At 43.2% G+C, this 20894-nt stretch overlaps 2 protein-coding genes across 2 annotated transcripts; both read left to right on the top strand.

Moving 5' to 3' along the window:
* The first annotated feature begins 3397 nt into the window (after positions 1-3397).
* On the top strand, positions 3398-4150 carry LOC144457881 (uncharacterized). Its single transcript, XM_078156736.1, has one exon. The coding sequence runs from the start codon at positions 3398-3400 to the stop codon at positions 4148-4150; it is 753 nt and encodes a 250-aa protein (XP_078012862.1).
* Positions 4151-8644: 4494 nt separating this feature from the next.
* Positions 8645-9353, top strand: LOC110198858 (uncharacterized). Its single transcript, XM_078154560.1, has 2 exons — positions 8645-8944; positions 8997-9353. The coding sequence occupies exons 1-2, from the start codon at positions 8645-8647 to the stop codon at positions 9351-9353; spliced, it is 657 nt and encodes a 218-aa protein (XP_078010686.1).
* The last annotated feature ends 11541 nt before the right edge of the window (positions 9354-20894 follow it).

Genomic DNA, 20894 nt, shown 5'->3' on the forward strand with positions numbered 1-20894 from the left:
AGAGGACAACCAGCTTTTACTGGGGGCAAGTTTACATCCCTCCTGTGGTTTGTGGGAGAGAATACAGGTCATATCTCAGGGGGCTTCTTGGAGTAATACATTGATACATTCAGAGCCAGAGAGAAGAGAAGTGTAATAGAATCCTGTAGATCACAATCAGGAGAGCAGGAAGAGGCCCTGGGCATCTGGAAGCCTGTCCCTGTGCATGTGTGTGTGTGTGTGTGTGTGTGTGTGTGTGTATGTATGTCTGTGTGTGTATCTGTGTGCGTGTGTGTATTTGTGTGTTTGTGCAACCATGGATGTGTGTGTCTGCAGAGGGTGGGGGCTGTTGTGCCAGGGGACACCAGCTGCCAAGATATTCCCACTGGCTGTTTTCCTTCCTTCTCAAGAAGGAACAAAATGCCCTCACTCTGTTAGGGTCAAGTTACAGTGTGTCCAAGTGTGGCTGATGAGACCAAACGATCTTGGAAGGCTCTAGCACAGGTCGGACACAAATAGTCCACATCCACATTAGGGAGGATTCTCTAAATTTCAGCCACTTCAATTCTCTTCTGCTGAAAGCACAGCATCTCTGATGAGATCATGCCATGCATGGTGGTCCTGTGCCAGTGTCTCCCATGTGACACAATCAGTTCCAAAGTTCTTTAGAGAGATCTTGAGAGTGTCCTTGTATCGCTTCTTTTGACCACTATGTGAGTGCCTGACTTGAGTGAGTTCTCCATAAAATAGTCATTTTGGTTAGCTAACATTTTGCATTTGAACGACATGGCCAGACAAAACCACACACGAGCACCTGATTGCTGGACCTGGACCTCTGCTTCTCTTGGGCAGGTCTTGTACCGAGAAATCAGCGAGTGAGACCCAGATGTAATTTAAGATGTGGATTTTATTAGTGCGCGGCTGCAAGGGGTATGCACATCCAAATCAAGCAGCCCCGATCAGGGGTTGAGCTAGGGCTTATATGGAAAAGAGCATGGGAAAGAAGGGCCAGGAACACTGATGAGGTAATCCAAAGGTGCAGGTGTCTTTGGGGGCTATGGATGGGAAAGTACAGGGAGTATACCGGACAAGGAGGGGGGTGGATATTTGGAGTCTGGCAGGAGGAAGAGTCCTTGGGCTGGCCAAGGACACTCCTCTCCCTCTGTCTTGATTAAAGAATGCTCTGCAACAAGGGAAAGCTTTCTCACAACACAGGAACTTACTGAGGAATTGGGAGGCTTCCAGAGACATGATCTGAGGGCTGGGGCCTCAGCAGCCCAGCTCTGTGTAGCTGTACCAGGGAGACAGATAAGGGTCATGCTGAGGCCCATGCATGAATAACTGCTAGGCACAGTATCCTTGGGCTGGGGAGTGGTTGTCAGAGACAGTGTTTCTGAGACTAGGGAGAAATTGGGGCACAAGTACAAGCACAAGCACCCAAGCACTCCATAATTACAGGTCAGAGATCATGCAAACTAGACCAGGTGTCCCGGTCTCAGGTATAAACATAATTATCTAAAGCAATTATATTGCAAGCTTTCTTATCCATTTGTGTTGGAGGTATGGGCTATGCTGAGCTATGCAAGAGTACATTTCACTATTGTTTAGATTTAGGAGGAAAGAGGTCTGGGGCAAGATTAAGCACCAACTTTTGCTTTCCATGGCTTAAAGGGCCCTACTATCTAAATGGAAAAATAATGTTCTGCATTACACAGGCTCCCCACCTCCACTGCCCATTCTTCCCAAATGCCCCCACAGCCCTCCAAGCAAAGCCACAAGCACCCCACTACAGAGTTAACTGTGACTTCAAAGCCTGAAGAAAACTCCAGACCAGCAGCAGAATCCCAAACCATCAGCCTTCTCTGCTCCCATTCTGTGCTTCAGAATGACCCTGGAGACAGTCACCTGGCCAGGATAAACAACTTGTCTTCTCTGATCTCAGCTGGGAGCCCCTTGATGGGAGGCAATGTCCTGGCTGATCTCTGGTCACCACCCTTTCTCCCAACCATGGCTGCTCCAAACCTTCTCCTCTAGCCAAGCATCCTCCAGCAGCCCCAGCTCCTCCCTCTGAGGAGAAGACCTTGCCTCCTCTTTGACACAGAAAACAGAGGCTGTGCCTTGGGGCTCTCTCTTTCCCTCCTCTGCTACCCCCAGACATCCGCTACAGCATCCACTCTCTAGTCCTGGCCTGGGGAGACCGAGAATAGGAAGCTCTGCTTTCCTGAGACAATTGTTCTACCTCTGGCTGTGACCCCAGCTCCTGCCTCTTCTAGGTGGCTCGCTGTTAATTCGGATTCTTTGTCTCTCTGTCTCTGTCTCTGTCTCTCTCTTTTCTCCCTCCCCATCTCTCTCCATTTCCCCCTCTGTCTTCATCTCTCTGTCAATGTGTCTCTCTGTCTCTATGCCTCCTTCTGTTTCTCCCTGTTTTGATCTGTGTCTCTTTCTCTATTTCTATATTTGTCTGTCTCTCTATCTCTGTTTTTATCTTTCTCTCTGCCTCTCTGTGTGTATTTGTATCTCTGTGTCTCAGTCTCTCCAGGTCTCTTTCTCTGTCTTTCTCTCTCTGGCACTCACATGTTCTTTCCAGTTCACATTTCCACAGCGGTATTTCCACTAACCCAGATAGGGCTTCAGCACCATCACCAGAAGAGTGGAGTAGCCCTACTAAGTGCTCTCCAGTCTTTCTTCTTTCCAATCTATCCTCTAGACCGGGCGTTTCCTATTTAAAAAGAAATGAGGGCCACAAACCACTACATGAGCATCCCTGATGGTTGAATATCAATCAGTTTTAAAAACTGGACTTTGTCAATGTCTGGCTATATTTTTATTCACATTGTTAGGTATTCCCCAATACATTTTAATCTGGTTCTGCCATCCTTTCCGCTGTTGGGAGCCACGTGTTTGACACCTACACTCTGGATGTTGCCGCAGTGATGTCTTGAAGAACCAGCTCTTTCCTCAGGGGACCCTGAGCCCATCAGCTTTCCCTTCTGTCACTGCATACTCAGGACTTAGCCCTGTGTCAGACCAGGAGTAAGGGATTCTAAATGTTTACTAAAGGGTGGAAATGGAAAGCAAATTGAGAATGTTTATGGGTCACTGGCCATCCCCTGGACAATCTCACCATCACCTAATGATGGGCTCTGAGGGAAGCAGCCAGCCATAAACAACAACAGGAAAGAAGGCTCAATCTCCCCTTGGGTCATCCTCCTGCAGGAGGGATATAAAAGCCCACCAGGCTACACCACCTGCACACACAACCCCACAGCTGCACTTACACACACACTCACACAGACCCACACCCACAAGCACAATCCCAGTGAGGCTCAAGCTCTCCCTGCACCAGGTACTCAGCCCCTCACTGACACCCCTCTCACACACTTTGCTGCCCCAGGCACCCAACACAGCTGCTCCCACCATGGCAGACACCTGCTTTTCTGGGCCCTGTGCTCCCATGTCCTCAGCTGTCTCCATCTGCTCCAGTGACAGGAGCTGTGACAGCAACGTCTGCCTGCCCGGTTCGTGCACAGGCTCCTCCTGGCAGCTGGACGACTGCCCCGAGAGCTGTTGTGAACCCAGCTGCTGTGGGCCCTCCTGCTGCCCAGCCCCATGCTGCACGCCAGCCTCCTCTCTGACCCTGCTGTGCTGCCCAGTCTGCTGTGTGCCTACCACCTGCCAGACAGCCTGCGAACCCAGCCCCTGCCAGTCTGTCTGCACCTCCTCCTGCTCACCATCAGGTTGCCAGCAGTCCTGCTGCCAAGACCCTAGCTGCTCTGCCTCCCCCTGCTCAGTGCAGTCCTGCTGCTGTGTCCCTCTGTGCTGCAAGCCCAGCTGCTGCATCACCCTGCCTGTGTGCTGCAAGCCCAGCTGCTGTGTGACCACAGCCTGTTGTCCAGCCTCCTCCTGCTGCCAGCCCAGTTGCTGCCGCCCTGCCTCCTCTGTGTCCCTCATCTGCAGACCTGTGTGCAGCCCAGCTGCCTGCTGTGTGCCTCTCTCCTGCAGACCCTCCTGCCGCACCACCACGTCCTCCTCCTCCTGCTGCTGTGTACCCTCCTGCTGTCCAGCCTCCACCTGCTGCCGCCCTGCCTCCTCTGTCTCCCTCATCTGCCGGCCCACCTGCTGCAAACCCACCTACTGCACTGCTACCTGTGGCCAACAATCCTGCTGTTGACCACAGGGTGCTCTATCTCCCTGACTCTCCACCCCTGTACCACTTCCGTAGGCCTCCTGGATCCATCCCCCAACATCAGTCTGAACACCTGGCTGGCATCCCCCCAAAGGCATTGAGACCACCAGGCCACAGACAACAAGCCATACGGAACTCCTCACCCTTCCGAGGCTCATGCTGGGCCCCCTCCAAACCATGGCTGACCCCAGCCGTGACTCCTGCTTTCCCATGCACCTAGATCAGCATCTGCCATCCTGGCACTGCCTGCAGCTCTCACACTCTCTCTAGGCTCAAAGTATGCGGGGATAGCCCTGTCCACGGGCCTGCCTGGCAATAAACTGCATCCACTCACCTTCCTGGCCTCTCACTCGCCCTTTTTCCACATCCTTGGCCCACTGGGGAAAGCAGAAGCATACGTCCAGCACAAGGCAACCTGCAGAGCCCACGAGGCCTTAGGAGGCAGTGCACAAACTGACTACCCTGCCATGCGCACGCCTCACTGTGGTCATGCAGAGCCATGCCCTGACACACCCCTCCCCAACCCACACTCTGCCATGGGCATTCCCATCCACCTGCCCACCAGGCCATGATCCCCTTGTCTTAAAACCCTTACCCTGCATCCACCAACCCAGCACCAGTCAAGAGGCCAGCTGCCACCCAGGAGTGACTTTCACACTCTCATAGGAAGGTCATTATGCATCTGGCCAGACACATTTCTTTTGCCTAGCCCAGGCTCACTGCAAGCAGGGATGCAGCAGGTGGGGCTGCAGGGACCAGCCTGGCAGCAGCTGAACTGGCAGGACAGGGAGCACAGACTGCCTGGCAGCTGGTCACAACAGGCATGCTGGGCAGCAGAGCAGGGCCACATAGGAAACCGGGCAGCAGCAAGGACAGACACAGCAGATGGGCTTGCAGCAGACAAGCATGGAGCAGGTTGTGGGACATGTGGTGTGGCCGGTGGGCAGGACTCTGAGGAGCAGAGCAGAGGAGGGACTTCTATTTGGACAGCTCCTTCCACTCTGAGGCTTCTAAATGCCTGGACGTGTATGGATAAAAGCAACAAATACTTCAGCCATCTTCCTGTTGTTTTTATTTACAGTCCTCCTTTCAAAGACTTGCTGTAATGGTTTCTCTGATTAGCTGATTACAAACTTTTCATGGTTTGAAGCTAATTTTGCACCTTTCTGTGTCTTCCATCATGGAAACCAGATTTTTTATTCAGACTCTAATTCGATTTTGTTCTATTCTTCCTAACAGTCCCACTTCCCAAGACTCAGTTCTCAAGACAGTCATGTATCATAAGTGCTATAGGTTTTCATAGGAGGGAAAGATCACTCACTTTAGGAAGGACTTTGGAGGGTGGACTACAGTACCACAGCTGCATACACATGCAGGAGGCCAGACCCTTGGGTGCCTTGACTTCCACTGCCTACACTCTTAGGGAATATTGGGAGCAGATTCTGTCTAACTCCTTGCTTTAGCTGAGATCTTATCTCACTTCCAGCTGAAAAGCTTAGTTACTCTTGTGCACATCTTGATAGAAGAAGGCAGAACCATTTACTGGAAAGAAGACTAGATCTCAGAACACCTGTGCATACCCTTTGATTCAGCAGTACCACTACTAGGTCTGCATCCCAAAGAGATCAAAGAAAACAGAGAAGGACCTATATGGGCAATAATATTTATAATAGCCCTTTTCATGGTGGCAAAATATTGGAAATGGAGGGGATGCCCATCAACTGGGGAATTACTGAACAATGTGTGGTATACGAATGTGATGGAATACTCCTGTGCAATAAGAAATGACAAGCAGGCCGACTTCATAAAAACCTGGAAAGACTTGAATGAACTGATGCTGAGTGAAGGAAGCAAAACCAGGAGATGCTGTAGACAACAACATCAACATTGTAACAATCATCAACTGCGGATGACTTAGCTCTTCTCAGCAGTACAATGATCTGAGGCAATCCCAAAGGACTCATGCTGGAAAATGCTCTCCACCTCCAGAGAAAGAAAGCACTGATAGACTCTGAATACAGATTGAGGCATACTTTTTTCCACTTACTTTATTTTTTTTTTCATTTTGATCTGTTTCTTCTTTCACAACTGTGACTGATATGGAAATATGTTTTACATAATTGCACACATATAACCTACATCAAATTGCCTATCATTTTTGCAAGAGGAGGGAGGGACAAAAATTTGGAACTCAAAATCTCATAAAATAAATGTTAAAAATTGTCTCGGGGAAAAATACTATAAAAAAGAAATAGGGGCAGCTAGGTGGTGCAGTAGATAGAGCTCTGGCCTTGGAGTCAGGAGAACCTGAGTTCAAATCCAGCCTCAGATACTTGAAACTTACTAGCTATGTGACCTGGGACAAGTCACTTAACTCCAACTGCCTCATCAGAAAAAGCAAAAAAGAAAAAGAAAAAAGAAATAAAAAATAAAATAAATAAAAAAGGATTTGCACCTAAAAAGAGGCATGTGTGTTTTGTATCTAATATAAATACGATTCAGGTAAGCAGTGGCATGGAGAGCATGATCTGAGATCTGTTCCACCTTTGCAAAGCAGAAAGAAGGCCATTCTAGCATGTGCTACAGATTAGGGAAGGGTAGGGGTAAGGCAGGATCAAGGACTTCTGAAATTCAGAAATCTCTCCTCTCTCCAGAAGGGTATGAAGCTAGGCATGAGTATATGCCACACTTCAAATGTCTCTAGTCCAGGGCAACCCCCTTTCTCATATTGCTGTCCAGGTAGCTCTCCAGGGAAGAAACCCAGGCTATATGTAGCCGTATTTTCAAAAGTGCTCCAAATCACTAATTATCAGAGAACAATAATTAAAGCAACTCTGACATTCCACCTCACACTCATCAGTTTGGGCACAGATGACAAAAAAAAGAAAAATGACAACTGCTGGTGGGTCTGTGGGGAAACAGGCACACTGATGCCAGGCTCAGTGGAGCTGTCTATGGACACAAGCATTCTGGGAAGCAATTTGGAATCATGCCCCCAAAGTTACTAAACGGTGCATGCCTCTTGACCAAATGATAGCACTGCCAGGCGTAGTCAAAGAGATCAAAGAAAGAGGAGAAAGTCCTATGTGTATAAAGACATTTATAGTAGGGTTTTTTTGTGGCAGCAAAGAATTGGGCATTAAGGGGGTGCTTTCATTTGGGGGATGGCTGAACAAATTGTGGCCTAGGATGTGACTGAACACTATTGTGCTGTAAGAAATAAAGAAAAAGATAGCTCCAAAGAGACCTGGGAAGACTGCTTCAAAGTGACACAGAGGAGAGCAGAACCAGGAGCACAGTTCATACTGTAGCGTCAATATTGTAAATAAAAACAATTCAGAAAAGTGTGAGAATCCTGACAAACTAAATGAATAAACATGGCCCCAGAGGGCTCGTGAGGAACAATGACAGAGAAAGAATGGACTAACCATGAGAAACATGTTTTTGGACTTGACCAACATGGAAATTTGTTTTGTTTGCTATAATTATACAACATAGGGGTTCCTCCTGCCTGCCTGCCTGTTTCTCTCTTCCTTCCCTCTTTTCTTTCTTTTTCTTTCTCAAGGGCAAGAGGGAGGTAGGAGGGAAGGAGAAAAAAATAAACATTTGATTACTGAAAAACAAACAAAATGAAGAGGTTGCTTGTTTCAAAAAAGAGAACTAGGGGCAGTTTGAGTGTGGACAGGTGATGTCTCAAAACTGTGGCCATTTGGGGGCAGCTAGGTGGCGCAGTGGATAAAGCAACAGCCCTGAAGTCAGGAGGGCCTGAGCCCAAATCTGGCCTCAGACATATAACATTTACTAGCTTTGTGACCCTGGCAAGTCACTTAACCCCATTTCCTAGCCAAAACAGAAAGACAGACAGACAGAAAGACAGACAGAGAGAAAGAAAGAAAGAAAGAAAGAAAGAAAGAAAGAAAGAAAGAAAGAAAGAAAGAAAGAAAGAAAGAAAGAAAGAAAGAAAGAAAGAAAGAAAGAGGAGAGAGAGAAAGGAAGGATGAGAGAAGAGAAGAGGGGAGGAGAGGAAGAAGGAGAGATGAGAGAGAGAGAGAGAGAGAGAGAGAGAGAGAGAGAGAAAACAAGAAAAAAAAAACCTGTGGCCATTTGGTCTGACCATGAGATTTGTCTTTGGATTCTTTTCAGTTGTGGGAGTTCACCCAGTTCTTGCCAGCAGTGCACAAATATGCTGGAGATACTTGTACCAAGATACCCTTTTCCCCAGGAAATGAAGGCTGAGAAGTGGAGGCACAGATTACCCTCAAAAGCCAGTTTGGGAGATCTGAGTCACCACTCACAGGAAGTTTTACATCAGGGTAATAAAGTGTTGGGAGGGAACATGGAGAAAACAAGAAGAAGGAAGAAACCGCTGCTGCTGGAACTGACTGCGGGGATATAAAAGCCTTGGTCAGGGGGAAGGAGCTGTCCAAAACCATCCCTCCTCCTCTGCTCCTCTCCCAACATCCCTCCCCCCCCGACACCATGTGCCACACCAGCTGTTCCACTGGCTGCCAGCCAGCCTGCTCCATGTCCATCTGCTGCAAGCCCCTCTGCTGTGTGCGTCCCTGCTGCCGCCCAGCCTCCTGTGTGGCCCTGCTCTGCCGCCCAGCGTGCCCCGTGGTGACCGGCTGCCAGGCAGTCTGTGGAGCTGGCAGCGGCTCCCCTTCATGCTGTGGAGGCAGCCCCTGCCAGTCCACTTGCTGCCAGTCCACCTGCTGCCAGGCTGGTCCCTGCCAGTCCACCTGCTGCCAGGCTGGTCCCTGCCAGTCTACCTGCTGCCAGGCAGTCTGTGGAGCTGCAGCAGCAGCTCATCATGTGTGGTCCAGCCCTGCAGTCTACCTGCTGCCAGGCTAGTCCCTGCCAGTCCACCTGCTGCCAGCCTAGTCCCTGCCAGTCCACCTGCTGCCAGGCTGGTCCCTGCCAGTCTACCTGCTGCCAGGCAGTCTGTGGAGCTGGCAGCAGCTCCCCCTCATGCTGTGTGTCCAGCCCCTGCCAGTCTACCCGCTACCAGGCTAGTCCCTGCCAGTCCACCTGCTGTGCGCCCGTCTGCTGCAAACCTGCTCTATGTGTGCCCATCTGCTGCAAACCTGTGGCCTGTGGAGTCCCATCCTGCCAGGTCTCCTGCTGCAAGCCAGCTTCCTACACAACCTTGGTCTGCAGACCCACCTGTGCCCCCTCCTGCTGCTGCTGAACACACCATCCACTCGTCGTTCAATGAGATGAGAAGGGAAAAACCCTGACTTGGGTCACTGTGGCCACAGCTCTGCTGATCCCCTGGAGCAGTGGATGCCTTCACTGGCCACACAAAGCAGGGCCATTGATCCAGTCCACAGGAGCTTCCCCCACCCCCCCCCTGAAACCCCCGCAGCAGAGATCCCGTGGGCAGACACTTTGGCTTTGCTCATCGTCCACTTCACCTGAGGGCAGGGCTCATCTCTGAGGGTTTGTTTCATTGCACATTTGCTGTTGGAGTCTGCCTTGGCGAGAAGTGACATCAAACTAATAAACCGATGTGATCTGCCACATAGACACCTGTTTCTCCTTCTTTTCCTTCACTTCTATGTGTTCTAAAGCTCTTCCTTGAAGAGCTATAATACCTTTCTCTCTTCACATGCTGGGGCCTTCAGGAGGCCAGAGGGGTTAGAAACCACAAGATGGAAGCAGGGGGCTCTAGGTGCCCTCCAAGAGTCCCATGTTTTCTTTCGGTGTTGAGTAGGGCAGGAGGTGGGTGGAAGGCACTGCTGAGTACACTTCCTCTAAAATTCAGAGTCTAAACCATCCTTTCTCAGTTGAAAGAGCTACTCTCCATGGACCACTGCGTCAGCTTTGCCAATCTAATTCTGAGGCTTTTTCTGGGCACATGAAAGAGACACAGGTGTATGTAGCAGGTGATTTCCATAAATCACTTCCTTGAAATGGACAGGGAGACAACCGTCACTGTCCAAAGCTTCAGTACTCATAATACTCCCCACTTAAGAACAGTTCTCCTCTCTCACAGAAACCATTACCTCAGTAAAGGCAGGATGCAAAAACTGATATCGACTTACTAATAGATGTGTGTGACCTGATGCTTGTAATACATCTCCTCTCATTTTTTCTTTCATTGGAATGCCCTCTAAACTTCTTTTCACAAAAACATCTGTACCACCTAGGGTGAAGGGATAATAACGTGGACAAGAGGTTTTTGATCAATCAATACACAAGCATTTATCAAGCCCCTACTATGGGCCAAATCCTATGCTAGGCACAAGTCATACAAAAACCAAAGTGGTTCAACATGGCCTGCCCTTAGGGAGCTTCCATTTTATCAAGAGAGACAACACACATAAGTAGACGCAAAATTAATACAAGGTAAAGTCTGGCACTGGTAAGTGGGAGGAGTTAAATTTTAAAGGAAATCAGGGGAGGCAGAGCCACGATGGCAGAGCAGAAACAGTAACAGCAGAATTTTTCCAACATTTCCCTCCAAACAACTTTAAATATTCCTCAAATAAAATTTTGGAGTGTCAGAGCCAACAAAAGGTCAGGATATGACATCCTTCCAGCCCAAGATCACTGAGGTCAGCGGAAGAGATCTGTGATACCAGGGTGGGGACTGGTCCAGAATGCAAAATGAGGCAGCACCAGCAGGGGGCCCCAGAGGACAGCAGCAGCTTCAGGAGCTCTCAGCCCAGAGAGAGTAAGGGAGTAGGACAAGTGGTCAGAAAGAGATTACAGGGGAACCCTTTACTGGCACTGCAGTGAGAGAGTGAGAGAGAGAGAGAGAGAGAGAGAGAGAGAGACACCAAAACACAAACACAAAAGGCAACATGGAAATAGTTACAAGCAAAGCCTCAAAGAAAAATGCACAAGTCTGACAAGAATTCCCAGAAGAGTTAAAGAAAAAGATAAGAGTGGTAGAGGAAAAATTGGGATGAGAAATGAGAGTGATGCAAGAAAATTAACAGCTTGGTAAAAGAGGGACAAAAAATACTGAAGAAAATAACACCTTAAAAAACAGAATTGGCCTAATGGTAAAAGAAGCACAAAAATTTACTGAAGAAAAGAATTCCTTTGAAAGCAAAATTGGCCAAATGGAAAAAGAGGTACAAAAGTTCACTGAAGAAAATAATTTTGTTAAAATTAGAATTGAGTAAGTGGAAGCTAATGACTCCATGAGACAACAAGAAACAATAAAACAAAGTCAAAAGAATGAAAAGAAATAGAAGAAAATGTGAAATATCTCATCAGAAAAACAACTGACTTGGAAAATAAACCAAGAAGAAATAATTTAAGGATTATTGGACTACCTGAAAGACATGACAAAAAAGAGCCTAGACATCATATATCATGAAATTTTCAAGGAAAACTGACCTAATATTTAGATCTGAGGGCAAAATATAAATTTTTAAAATCCACCAATCACCTCCTGAAAGAGAACTCCAAATTAAAATTTCTAGGGAATATTATAGCCAAATTCCAGAGTTCCAGATCAAGGAGAAGATATTGCAAGCAATCAGAAATTGTAGAATGATAGGATCACACAAGATTTAGCAGCTTCCACATTAAAGGAGTGGAGAACTTGGAAGACAATATTCTAGAAGTCAAAGGAGCTAGGATTACAATCAAGAATAATCTACCCAGAAGAGAATAATCCTTCAGGAGAGGGAAAAAAAAGGGGGGGGATATTTAATGAGAGGCATTCATTCAAGCATTCCTGATGGAAAGACCAGAGTTGAATAGAAAATTTTATAGTCAAAGGCAAGACTCAGTTGACATTTACTTTTCAGTCATGTCAAACTCTTCATGACCCCATTTGGAATTTTCTTGGCAATGATACTGGAGTGATTTGCCATTTTCTTTTCTAGCTCATTTGACAGATGAGGAAACTGGGGCAAACAGGGCTAAGTGTCACTTGGGCCCAAGATCATACAGATAGTAAATGTCTGAGGTCAGATTTGAACTCAGGAAGAGGAGTCTTCTTGACTTTAAGCCCCGAACTCTATCCACTGAACCACCTAGTTGCCATAAGACTCAAGAGAAGCTTGAAAAGTTAAATATGAAAAAGAAATCATAAGAGACTCAATAAAGTTGAACTGTTTACATTCCTATATGGGAAGCTGATACACAGGAAAGAACCTATACGTACAAAAGATTTATAGCAGCTCTTTTCGTGGTGGCAAAGAATTGGAAAGTGAGGGAATGCTCATCAATTGGGGAATGACCAAACGAGTTGTGGCAGATGGTTGTGATGGAATAGTATTATAATATAAGAAATAATGAGGGAGGTAGTTTCAGAAAATGTGGCAAGACCTCTAGGAACCTATACTTGAAGTAAAGTGAGAAAAACCAGGAGATCACTGTACACAGTAACATCCATGTTACAATGATGATCAACTATGAAAGACTTCACTGCTTTGATCAATGCAGTGATTGAAGGCAATTCCAAAGGACTCAGGAGGAAAAATAATGCCCACCTCCAGAGACAGAACTAGTGAACTCTGAGTGCAAACTGAAGCAAATTTTTTTTCACTTTATTTTCCTTGCTTTTTTGGAAATGTGGCTAATAAGGAAATGTTTTCCATGATTTCACATATACAATTGATTTCATATTGTTTGCCTCCTCATTGGAAGGGAGGGAGGGAATTTGGAATTCAAAATGTTAAAAATACATTAATAAATTAGAAGATTAAAAAATATACAGCTATATGAAAAAAAAGTTCTAAATCATCATTGATTAAAGAAATTCAATTTAAAACAACTCTGAGGTGCCACCTTACACCTATAAGAAATGACAAATGCTAAAGGGGATGAGGGAAAATAGGTACACTAATGCATTGTTGGTGGAGTTGTGAACTGATCCAACCATTCTGCAGAGCAATTTGCAACTATGCCCAAAGGGCTATAAAACTGTGCACACCCTTTGACCTAGCAATGTCACTTCTAGGTCTATACCCCGAAGAGATCAAAGAAAAATAAAGAAACTAGTAAGTGTCTGAAGCCAGATCTGAACTCAGGGAGAGGAGTTTTCCTGACTCTAGGCCCAGCTCTCTCTCCACTGTTCCACCTAGCTGCCCAAAAGCAAAAATGGATCTAATTAAAAGAGATAATCAGGGAAATTAAATTTTGCTAAAAGATATCACAGACAATGAAGATCAAAACAATTTTACAGCAAGTTTCTCTGATATATACTGAGTATAAAACTGAATCAAGGTTCAGATTCTTAAAATCTAACTACTGCTCAGATTCTTTCTAGCCAATAGCTCAGTAATGTTCAGATTCCTTAAGAATCTGGCCAATATGATGGATGTTCTAATAAACCTTGTCTTTGGCTTAAAAAAAAAAAAGCTGAGTCAAATGTATAAAAAATAAAAACCACTCCTCAACTTATAAATGGTCAAAGGATATAACTAAGCAGTTTTCAGAAGAAATCAAAGGTATTTATATTCATATAAAAATGCTCTAAATCACTATTGATTACAAAAAGGCAAATTAAAACAATTCTGAGGTACCATCTCATACCTATTAGAAAGGACAACTACTGGAGGGGATGAGAGAAAAATAGAGACACTAATGAAATGTTGGTGGAGTAGTGAACTAGTCCAACCATTCTGGAGAACAATTCAGAACAAGGCCTGGACTTCTGCTTCTGGAAGCCAAGATGGCAGAGTAAAAAGGTAGTCGCTCTCACTCTCCCCTATCAACCTCTGAAAACCCAGAAAATATCACCCCAGAAAAAAAACCCGGAACACCTGAACTAGAAGAAAGACGGGGAGCAGCAGTGCAGCAGCCTAGCAAATGAGTCTCCCAGTGCCTCAGCAAAAATAAGTGAAGCAGCACTACAAAAGGCCCCAGATGGATAAGCATTCATCAGAAAAGAGCTGAAGAAAGCAACCTAAAGTCTTCCTAAAGTCCGAGCCTTGCTGATTCTGGCCCAACACCAGGTAAGCTGTCAGAACCTCCAACTGTCAACCAGGAAGAGATCCTGAAGCCCAGGTGGTAGAGCAGGCAAACACCAACACCTGAACCTCCGAGTGCCTCAGTGAGGGTGGGGAACTGGTGGAAACCAGTTCAGAAAAACACCAGGTGCCTGGCACTCTACTATAAAGGAATCTTCCAGTGCATTAGCAAAAACGAGGGAGGCAGCATTGCAAGGGGCCCCAGGCAGATAAACACCCTGCAGCACCCATCTAAAAGCAGCTGAACAAAGCTAAAGGAAAGGAAAAGCAGGCAACCTAGAATTGCCTGAAAGTTCCAGCCTTGCTGATTCCAGCCCAACACAAGGTAAGCTGCCAGAAACCTACAGCCTCCAAATCCCAGCATAAGAGGCCCCAGAACGCAAAGCCAGTGACCAAGACCTAGGTTCCCAACACAAGAAGCTTGGGTCAGTACCCTCTGTTCCCCAGCAGGAGAGCTCAATCTTTAAAGGCCAGGGAATAAAGAAACACCATGAGTAAAAAGAAATGTACCATAGATTCATATTATGAGAAGAGTGAAGATCAAGACAGAAATTCTGAAGAGGACAACATTGTCAACAAACCCACATCTGCAACAACAAAAGGGAATATGAACTGGTCTGAAGCCCAAAAAGCCTTCTTAGAAGAGCTCAAGAAGGATTTTAATAGTCAAATGAGAGAGGTAGAAGAGTCCTTCAAAAATACAATTGGCCAATTGGAAAAAAAATACACTGAAGAAAACAAGTCCCTAAAAAACACAATTGGCCAGTTGAAGAAGGAAGTACAAAAACTAACAGAAGAAAACAATCTGTTAAAAACTAGAATTGGACAAATGGAAACTAATGTCTCTATGAGAGAGCAAGAATCAGTGAAACAGAAACAAAAAAATGAAAAAAGCAGATGAAAATGTAAAATACCTCATCAGTAAAACAACCGACCTGGAAAATCGACTCAGGAGAGACAATTTAAAAATTATTGGACTACCTGAAAATCATGATGAAAAAAAGAGCCTGGACAGTATCTTTCAGGAAATCATAAAGAAAACTGCCCAGAAGTCCTAGAACCAGAAGGGAAAATAACCATAGAAAGAATCCACCGATCACCACCTGAAAGAGATCCCAAATTGACAACGCCAAGAAATATAATAGCAAAATTCCAAAATTACCAGATGAAAGAGAAGGTGCTGCAAGCAGCCAGAAAGAAACAATTTAAATATCATGGAACCACAGTCAGGATCACACAGGACCTTGCAGCTTCTACATTAAAAGACGCAGGGCATGGAACATGATATTCGTAAGGCAAAGGAGTTGAATGCAGCCAAGGATCAATTACCCAGCAAAAATGAGCATCATTTTTCAAGGAGGAGGTGGATATTCAACGAAATAGGAGACTTCCAAACTTTCCTGATAAAAAGACCAGAGCTCAACAAAAAATTTGATCTTCAAGTACAGGACTCAAGAAGGACTTAAAAAGGTAAATGGGACAGAAGATACAATATGTTGTTAATAAGGGGGGGCTGTTTAAACCCCTACAAGGGAATATGAGACTTGCAACCCTTGAGAACTGTATTGTTATTACATCATGTTAAAGAAGTATACATAAAGAGGGTGGATATTAGTTGACTTTGATGTAATGATAAAAAAAAATCTAATCAAGTGGGTTAAATGGATCCAAATAAGTGGATCAATCTGATCTTAGAAAATGTATTGAGAAAGGAGGAGGCAGACAAGGGTAAATTACATTACAGGAAAAGACACAAAATCCTATTACAGCAGAGGGAAAGAAGGGGGGGGAGCATTGTTTGAACCTTACTCTCATCAGATTTGGCTCAAGAAGGGCATAATAAATCAGTTAGGTATAGAAATCTAACTTGCCCTATAGGCAGTAGGAGGGAAAAGGGGAAAGAAAAGGGAGGGGGAAAGAAAAGGGAGGGGGAAAGAAGGGAGGGAAAGCAGTAAGACTAAAGGGGAAGAAAAGGGAAAGGGATAATAAAAGGGGGAGGGACTGAAGGAGGCGTGGTCAAAAGCAAAACACTAGTGAAGGGGGAAAGGAAAAAGGAGAAAGAAAAGCATAAATGGGGGAAAGGATGGAGAAAAAGACACAGATAGTAATCATAACTGTGAATGTGAATGGGATGAACTCTCCCATAAAAGGAAATGGATTGCAGAATGGATTAAAAACCATAATCCTACAATATGTTGTTTACAGGAAACACATTTGAAAAAGAGTGACACATACAGGGTAAAGGTAAAAGGCTGGAGCAGAATATATTATGCTCAGCTGAAGTAAAAAAAGCAGGGGTAGCAATCCTGATCTCAGACAAAGCAAAAGCAAAAATAGATCTAATCAAAAGAGATAAGGAAGGAAACTACATCCTGCTAAAAGGCACCATAGACAATGAAGTAATATCATTACTAAACATATATGCACCAAATGGTATAGCATCCAAATTCTTACAGGAGAAGTTCAGGGAGTTACAGGAAGAAATAGACAGCAAAACTATACTAGTGGGGACCTGAACCTCCCCCTCTCACACTAGATAAGTCTAACCACAAAATAAACAAGAAAGAAGTTAAGGAGGTGAATAGAACATTAGAAAAGTTAGGTATGATAAACCTCTGGAGAAAACTGAATGGGGATAGAAAGGAATATACTTTTTTCTCAACAGTACATGGCACATACACAAAAATTGACCATGTACTAGGGCATAAAAACCCCACAATCCAATGCAGAAAGGCAGAAATATTAAATGCATCCTTTTCAGATCATGATGCAATAAAAATTATATGTAATAAAGGGCCATGGAAAGATAGACTAAAAAATAATTGGAAACTAAATAATCTAATCCTAAAAAATGATTGGGTCAAACAACAAATCATAGAAACAATCAATAATTTCATTCAAGAGAATGACAATAATGAGACAACATACCAAAACTTATGGGATGCAGCGAAAGCAGTTCTTAGGGGAAGTTTTATATCTCTAAATGCTTACATAAATAAAATAGAAAAAGAGGAGATTAATGAATTGGGCATACAACTAAAAAAACTAGAAAAAGAACAAATTAAAAATCCTCAATTAAACACCAAATTAGAAATATTGAAAACCAAAGGAAAAATTAATAAAATTGAAATTAAGAAAACTATTGAACTAATAAATAAAACTAAGAGCTGGTTTTATGAAAAAAACCAATAAAATAGATAAGCCTTTGGTTAATTTAATTAAAAAAAAAGAAGAAAACCAAATTACTAGTATCAAGAATGAAAAGGGTGAAGCTACCACCAAGGAAGAGGAAATTAAAACAATAATTAGGAATTATTTTGCCCAACTATATGCCAACAAATTTGACAATCTTAGTGAAATGGATACATATTTACAAAAAATAAATTGCCCAGATTAACAAGAGGAAGTAAAATACTTAAATAACCCCATCTCAGAAAAAGAAATTGAACAAGCCATTGATGAACTCCCTAGGAAAAAATCTCCAGGGCCAGATGGATTTACATGCGAATTCTATCAAACATTTAAAGAACAATTAATTCCAATACTATAGACTATTTGGGAAAATAGGTGAAGAAGGAGTCTTACCAAATTCTTTTTATGATACAAATATGGTGTTGATACCTAAACCAGGAAGAGTCAAAATAGAGAAAGAAAATTATAGACCAATTTCTCTAATGAATATAGATGCAAAAATTTTAAACAAAATATAGCAAGTAGATTGCAGCAACTTATCACAAGAATAATATACTATGACCAGGTAGGATTTATACCAGGAATGCAGGGTTGGTTCAATATTAGGAAAACTATCAGCATCATTGAGCATATCAACAACAAAACCAACAGAAACCACATGATCATCTCAATAGATGCAGAAAAAGCTTTTGATAAAATACAACACCCATTCCTATTAAAAACACTAGAAAGCATAGGTATAAATGGAGTCTTCCTTAAAATAATAAATAGCATATCTAAAACCTTCAGCAAGCATTATACGTAATGGGGACAGGCTAGAAGCATTTCCAATAAGATCGGGGGTGAAACAAGGATGTCCATTATCACCACTATTATTCAATATTGTACTGGAAACCTTAGCTTTAGCAATAAGAGAAGAAAAAGAAATTGAAGGCATTAGAATAGGCAAAGAAGAAACAAAGCTATCACTCTTTGCAGATGACATGATGATATACTTAGAGAATCCTAGAGAATCAAGTAAAAAACTACTTGAAATAATAAACAACTTTAGCAAAGTTGCAGGCTATAAAATAAACCCACATAAATCATCAGCATTTCTATATATTACCAACAAAGCCCAACAGCAAGAGATAGAAAGAGAAATCCCATTTAAACTTACTGTAGACATTATAAAATATTTAGGAGTCTACCTCCAAACAAACCCAGGAACTCTATGAACACAATTACAAAACACTTTTCACACAAATAAAATCAGATCTAAATAATTGGAAAAATCAGTTGCTCATGGGTAGGCCGAGCTAATATAATAAAAATGACAATCCTACCTAAGCTAATTTACTTATTCAGTGCCATACCAATCAAACTAGCAAAAAAAATTTTATAGAGTTAGAAAAAATAATAACAAGATTCATTTGGAAAAAAGAAAAGGTCCAGAATATCAAAGGAACTAATGAAAAGAAATGCAGGGGAAGGTGGCCTAGCAATTCCAGATCTTAAATTGTATTATAAAGCAGCAATCATCAAAACTGCTTGGTACTGGCTAAGAAATAGGGAGGTGGATCAGTGGAATAGGTTAAATATGCAAGACACAGTAGTCAATGACTATAGTAATCTATTATTTGATAAACCCAAAGACCCCAGCTTCTGGGATAAGAACCCACTCTTTGAAAAAAACTGCTGGGAAAACTGGAAAAGAGTATGGCAGAAACTAGGCATAGACCCAAATCTCACACCATATACCAAAATAAAGTCAAAATGGGTTCATGACTTAGATATAAAGGCTGATACCATAAGTAAACTGGGAGAACAAGGAATAGTTTACCTATCAGATCTATGGAGAACAGAAGAATTCATGACCAAACAGGAGATAGAGAACATTATGAAAAGCAAAATGGATAATTTTGATTACATTAAATTGAAAAGTTTTTGCACAAACAAAGCCAATGCAACTAAGATTAGAAGGAAGGTAGAAAATTGGGAAAGAATTTTTACAACCAGTCTCTCTGATAAAGGCCTCATTTCTAAAATATATAGAGAATTAAGACAAATTTATAAGAACACAAGCCATTCCCCAATTGATAAATGGTCAAAGGATATGAACAGACAGTTCTCAGATGAAGAAATTAAAGCCATCTATAGTCATATGAAAAAATGCTCTAAATCAGTAATGCATAGTGATAAGCACCGGCCCTGGATTCAGGAGGACCTGAGTTCAAATCCGGCCTCAGACACATAACACTTACTAGCTGTGTGACCCTGGGCAAGTCACTTAACCCTACTGCCTAGCAAAAAAAAAATAAATGCTCTAAATTGTTATTGATTGGAGAAATGCAAATCAAAACAACTCTGAGGTACCACATCACACCTACCAGATTGGCCAACATGACAAAACAGGAAAATGATAAATGTTGGAGAAGATGTGGGAAAATTGGAACACTAATACATTGTTGGTGGAGTTGTGAAATGATCCAACCATTTTGGAGAACAATTTGGAACTATGCCCAAAGGGGCTACAAAAATGTGCATACCCTTTGATCCAGCAATAGTACTTCTAGGGCTATATCCCAAAGAGATCAAACAAATGGGAAAAGGACCCATATGTACAAAAATATACATAGCAGCTCTTTTTGTGGTGGCAAAGAATTGGAAATTGAGAGGATCCCCATCAACTGGGGAATGGCTGAGCAAGTTGTGGTATATGAATGTAATGGAATACTATTGTGCTGTAAGAAATGATGAACAGGCTGACTTCAGCAAAACCTGGAAAGACTTATATGGTCTGATGCTGAGTGAAGTGAGCAGAACCAAGAGGACTTTGTACACAATAACAGCCACGTCATGCAATGACTAAGATTGTTAAACTGAACCTTTCTCAGCATTATGAGGCCTGGGGATGGAAAATGCTGTCCACATCCAAAGAAAGAACTATGGAAGTCGAATCGCTCTCACTTATTTTTACCTTCTGTTGAGTTTTGTTTCATCTTTGTGATGGTTCCTCCCATTGGTTTTAATTTTTACTTACAACTTCACTAATGTGAAAATATGTTTAATGGATATGTAAATGTAAAGCCTATATCAGATTGTGCACCGTCTTGGGGAGGGTGGGGGGGAGGAAAAGGGAGAAAAATTTTCAACTCAAAAGCATATGGAAAAAATTTAAAAAAATTAAATTAAAAAAATAAAGTTAAAAAAAATTATGATGCCAAAAAGAGCCTGGACAGTATCTCTCAGGAAATCATAAAGGAAAACTGCCCGGAAGTCCTAGAACCAGAAGGGAAAATAACCATAGAAAGAATACACCGCTCATCACCTGAAAGAGATCCCAAATTGACAACACCAAAGAATATAATAGCAAAATTCCAAAATTACCAGATGAAAGAGAAGGTGCTGCAAGCAGCCAGAAAGAAACAATTTAAATATCATGGAACCACAGTCAGGATTATACAGGACCTTGCAGCTTCTACATTAAAAGACTACAGGGCATGGAACATGATATTCCATTAGGCAAAGGAGCTTGGATTGCAGTCAAGGATCAACTACCCTGCAAAAATGAGCATGATTTTTCAAGGAAGAAGATGGATATTCAACAGAACAGAGGACTT

Source organism: Phascolarctos cinereus, unplaced genomic scaffold, assembly GCF_003287225.1.
Source record: "Phascolarctos cinereus isolate Bilbo 61053 unplaced genomic scaffold, phaCin_HiC Scaffold_5;HRSCAF=322, whole genome shotgun sequence".
Lineage (NCBI taxonomy): Eukaryota > Metazoa > Chordata > Mammalia > Diprotodontia > Phascolarctidae > Phascolarctos > Phascolarctos cinereus.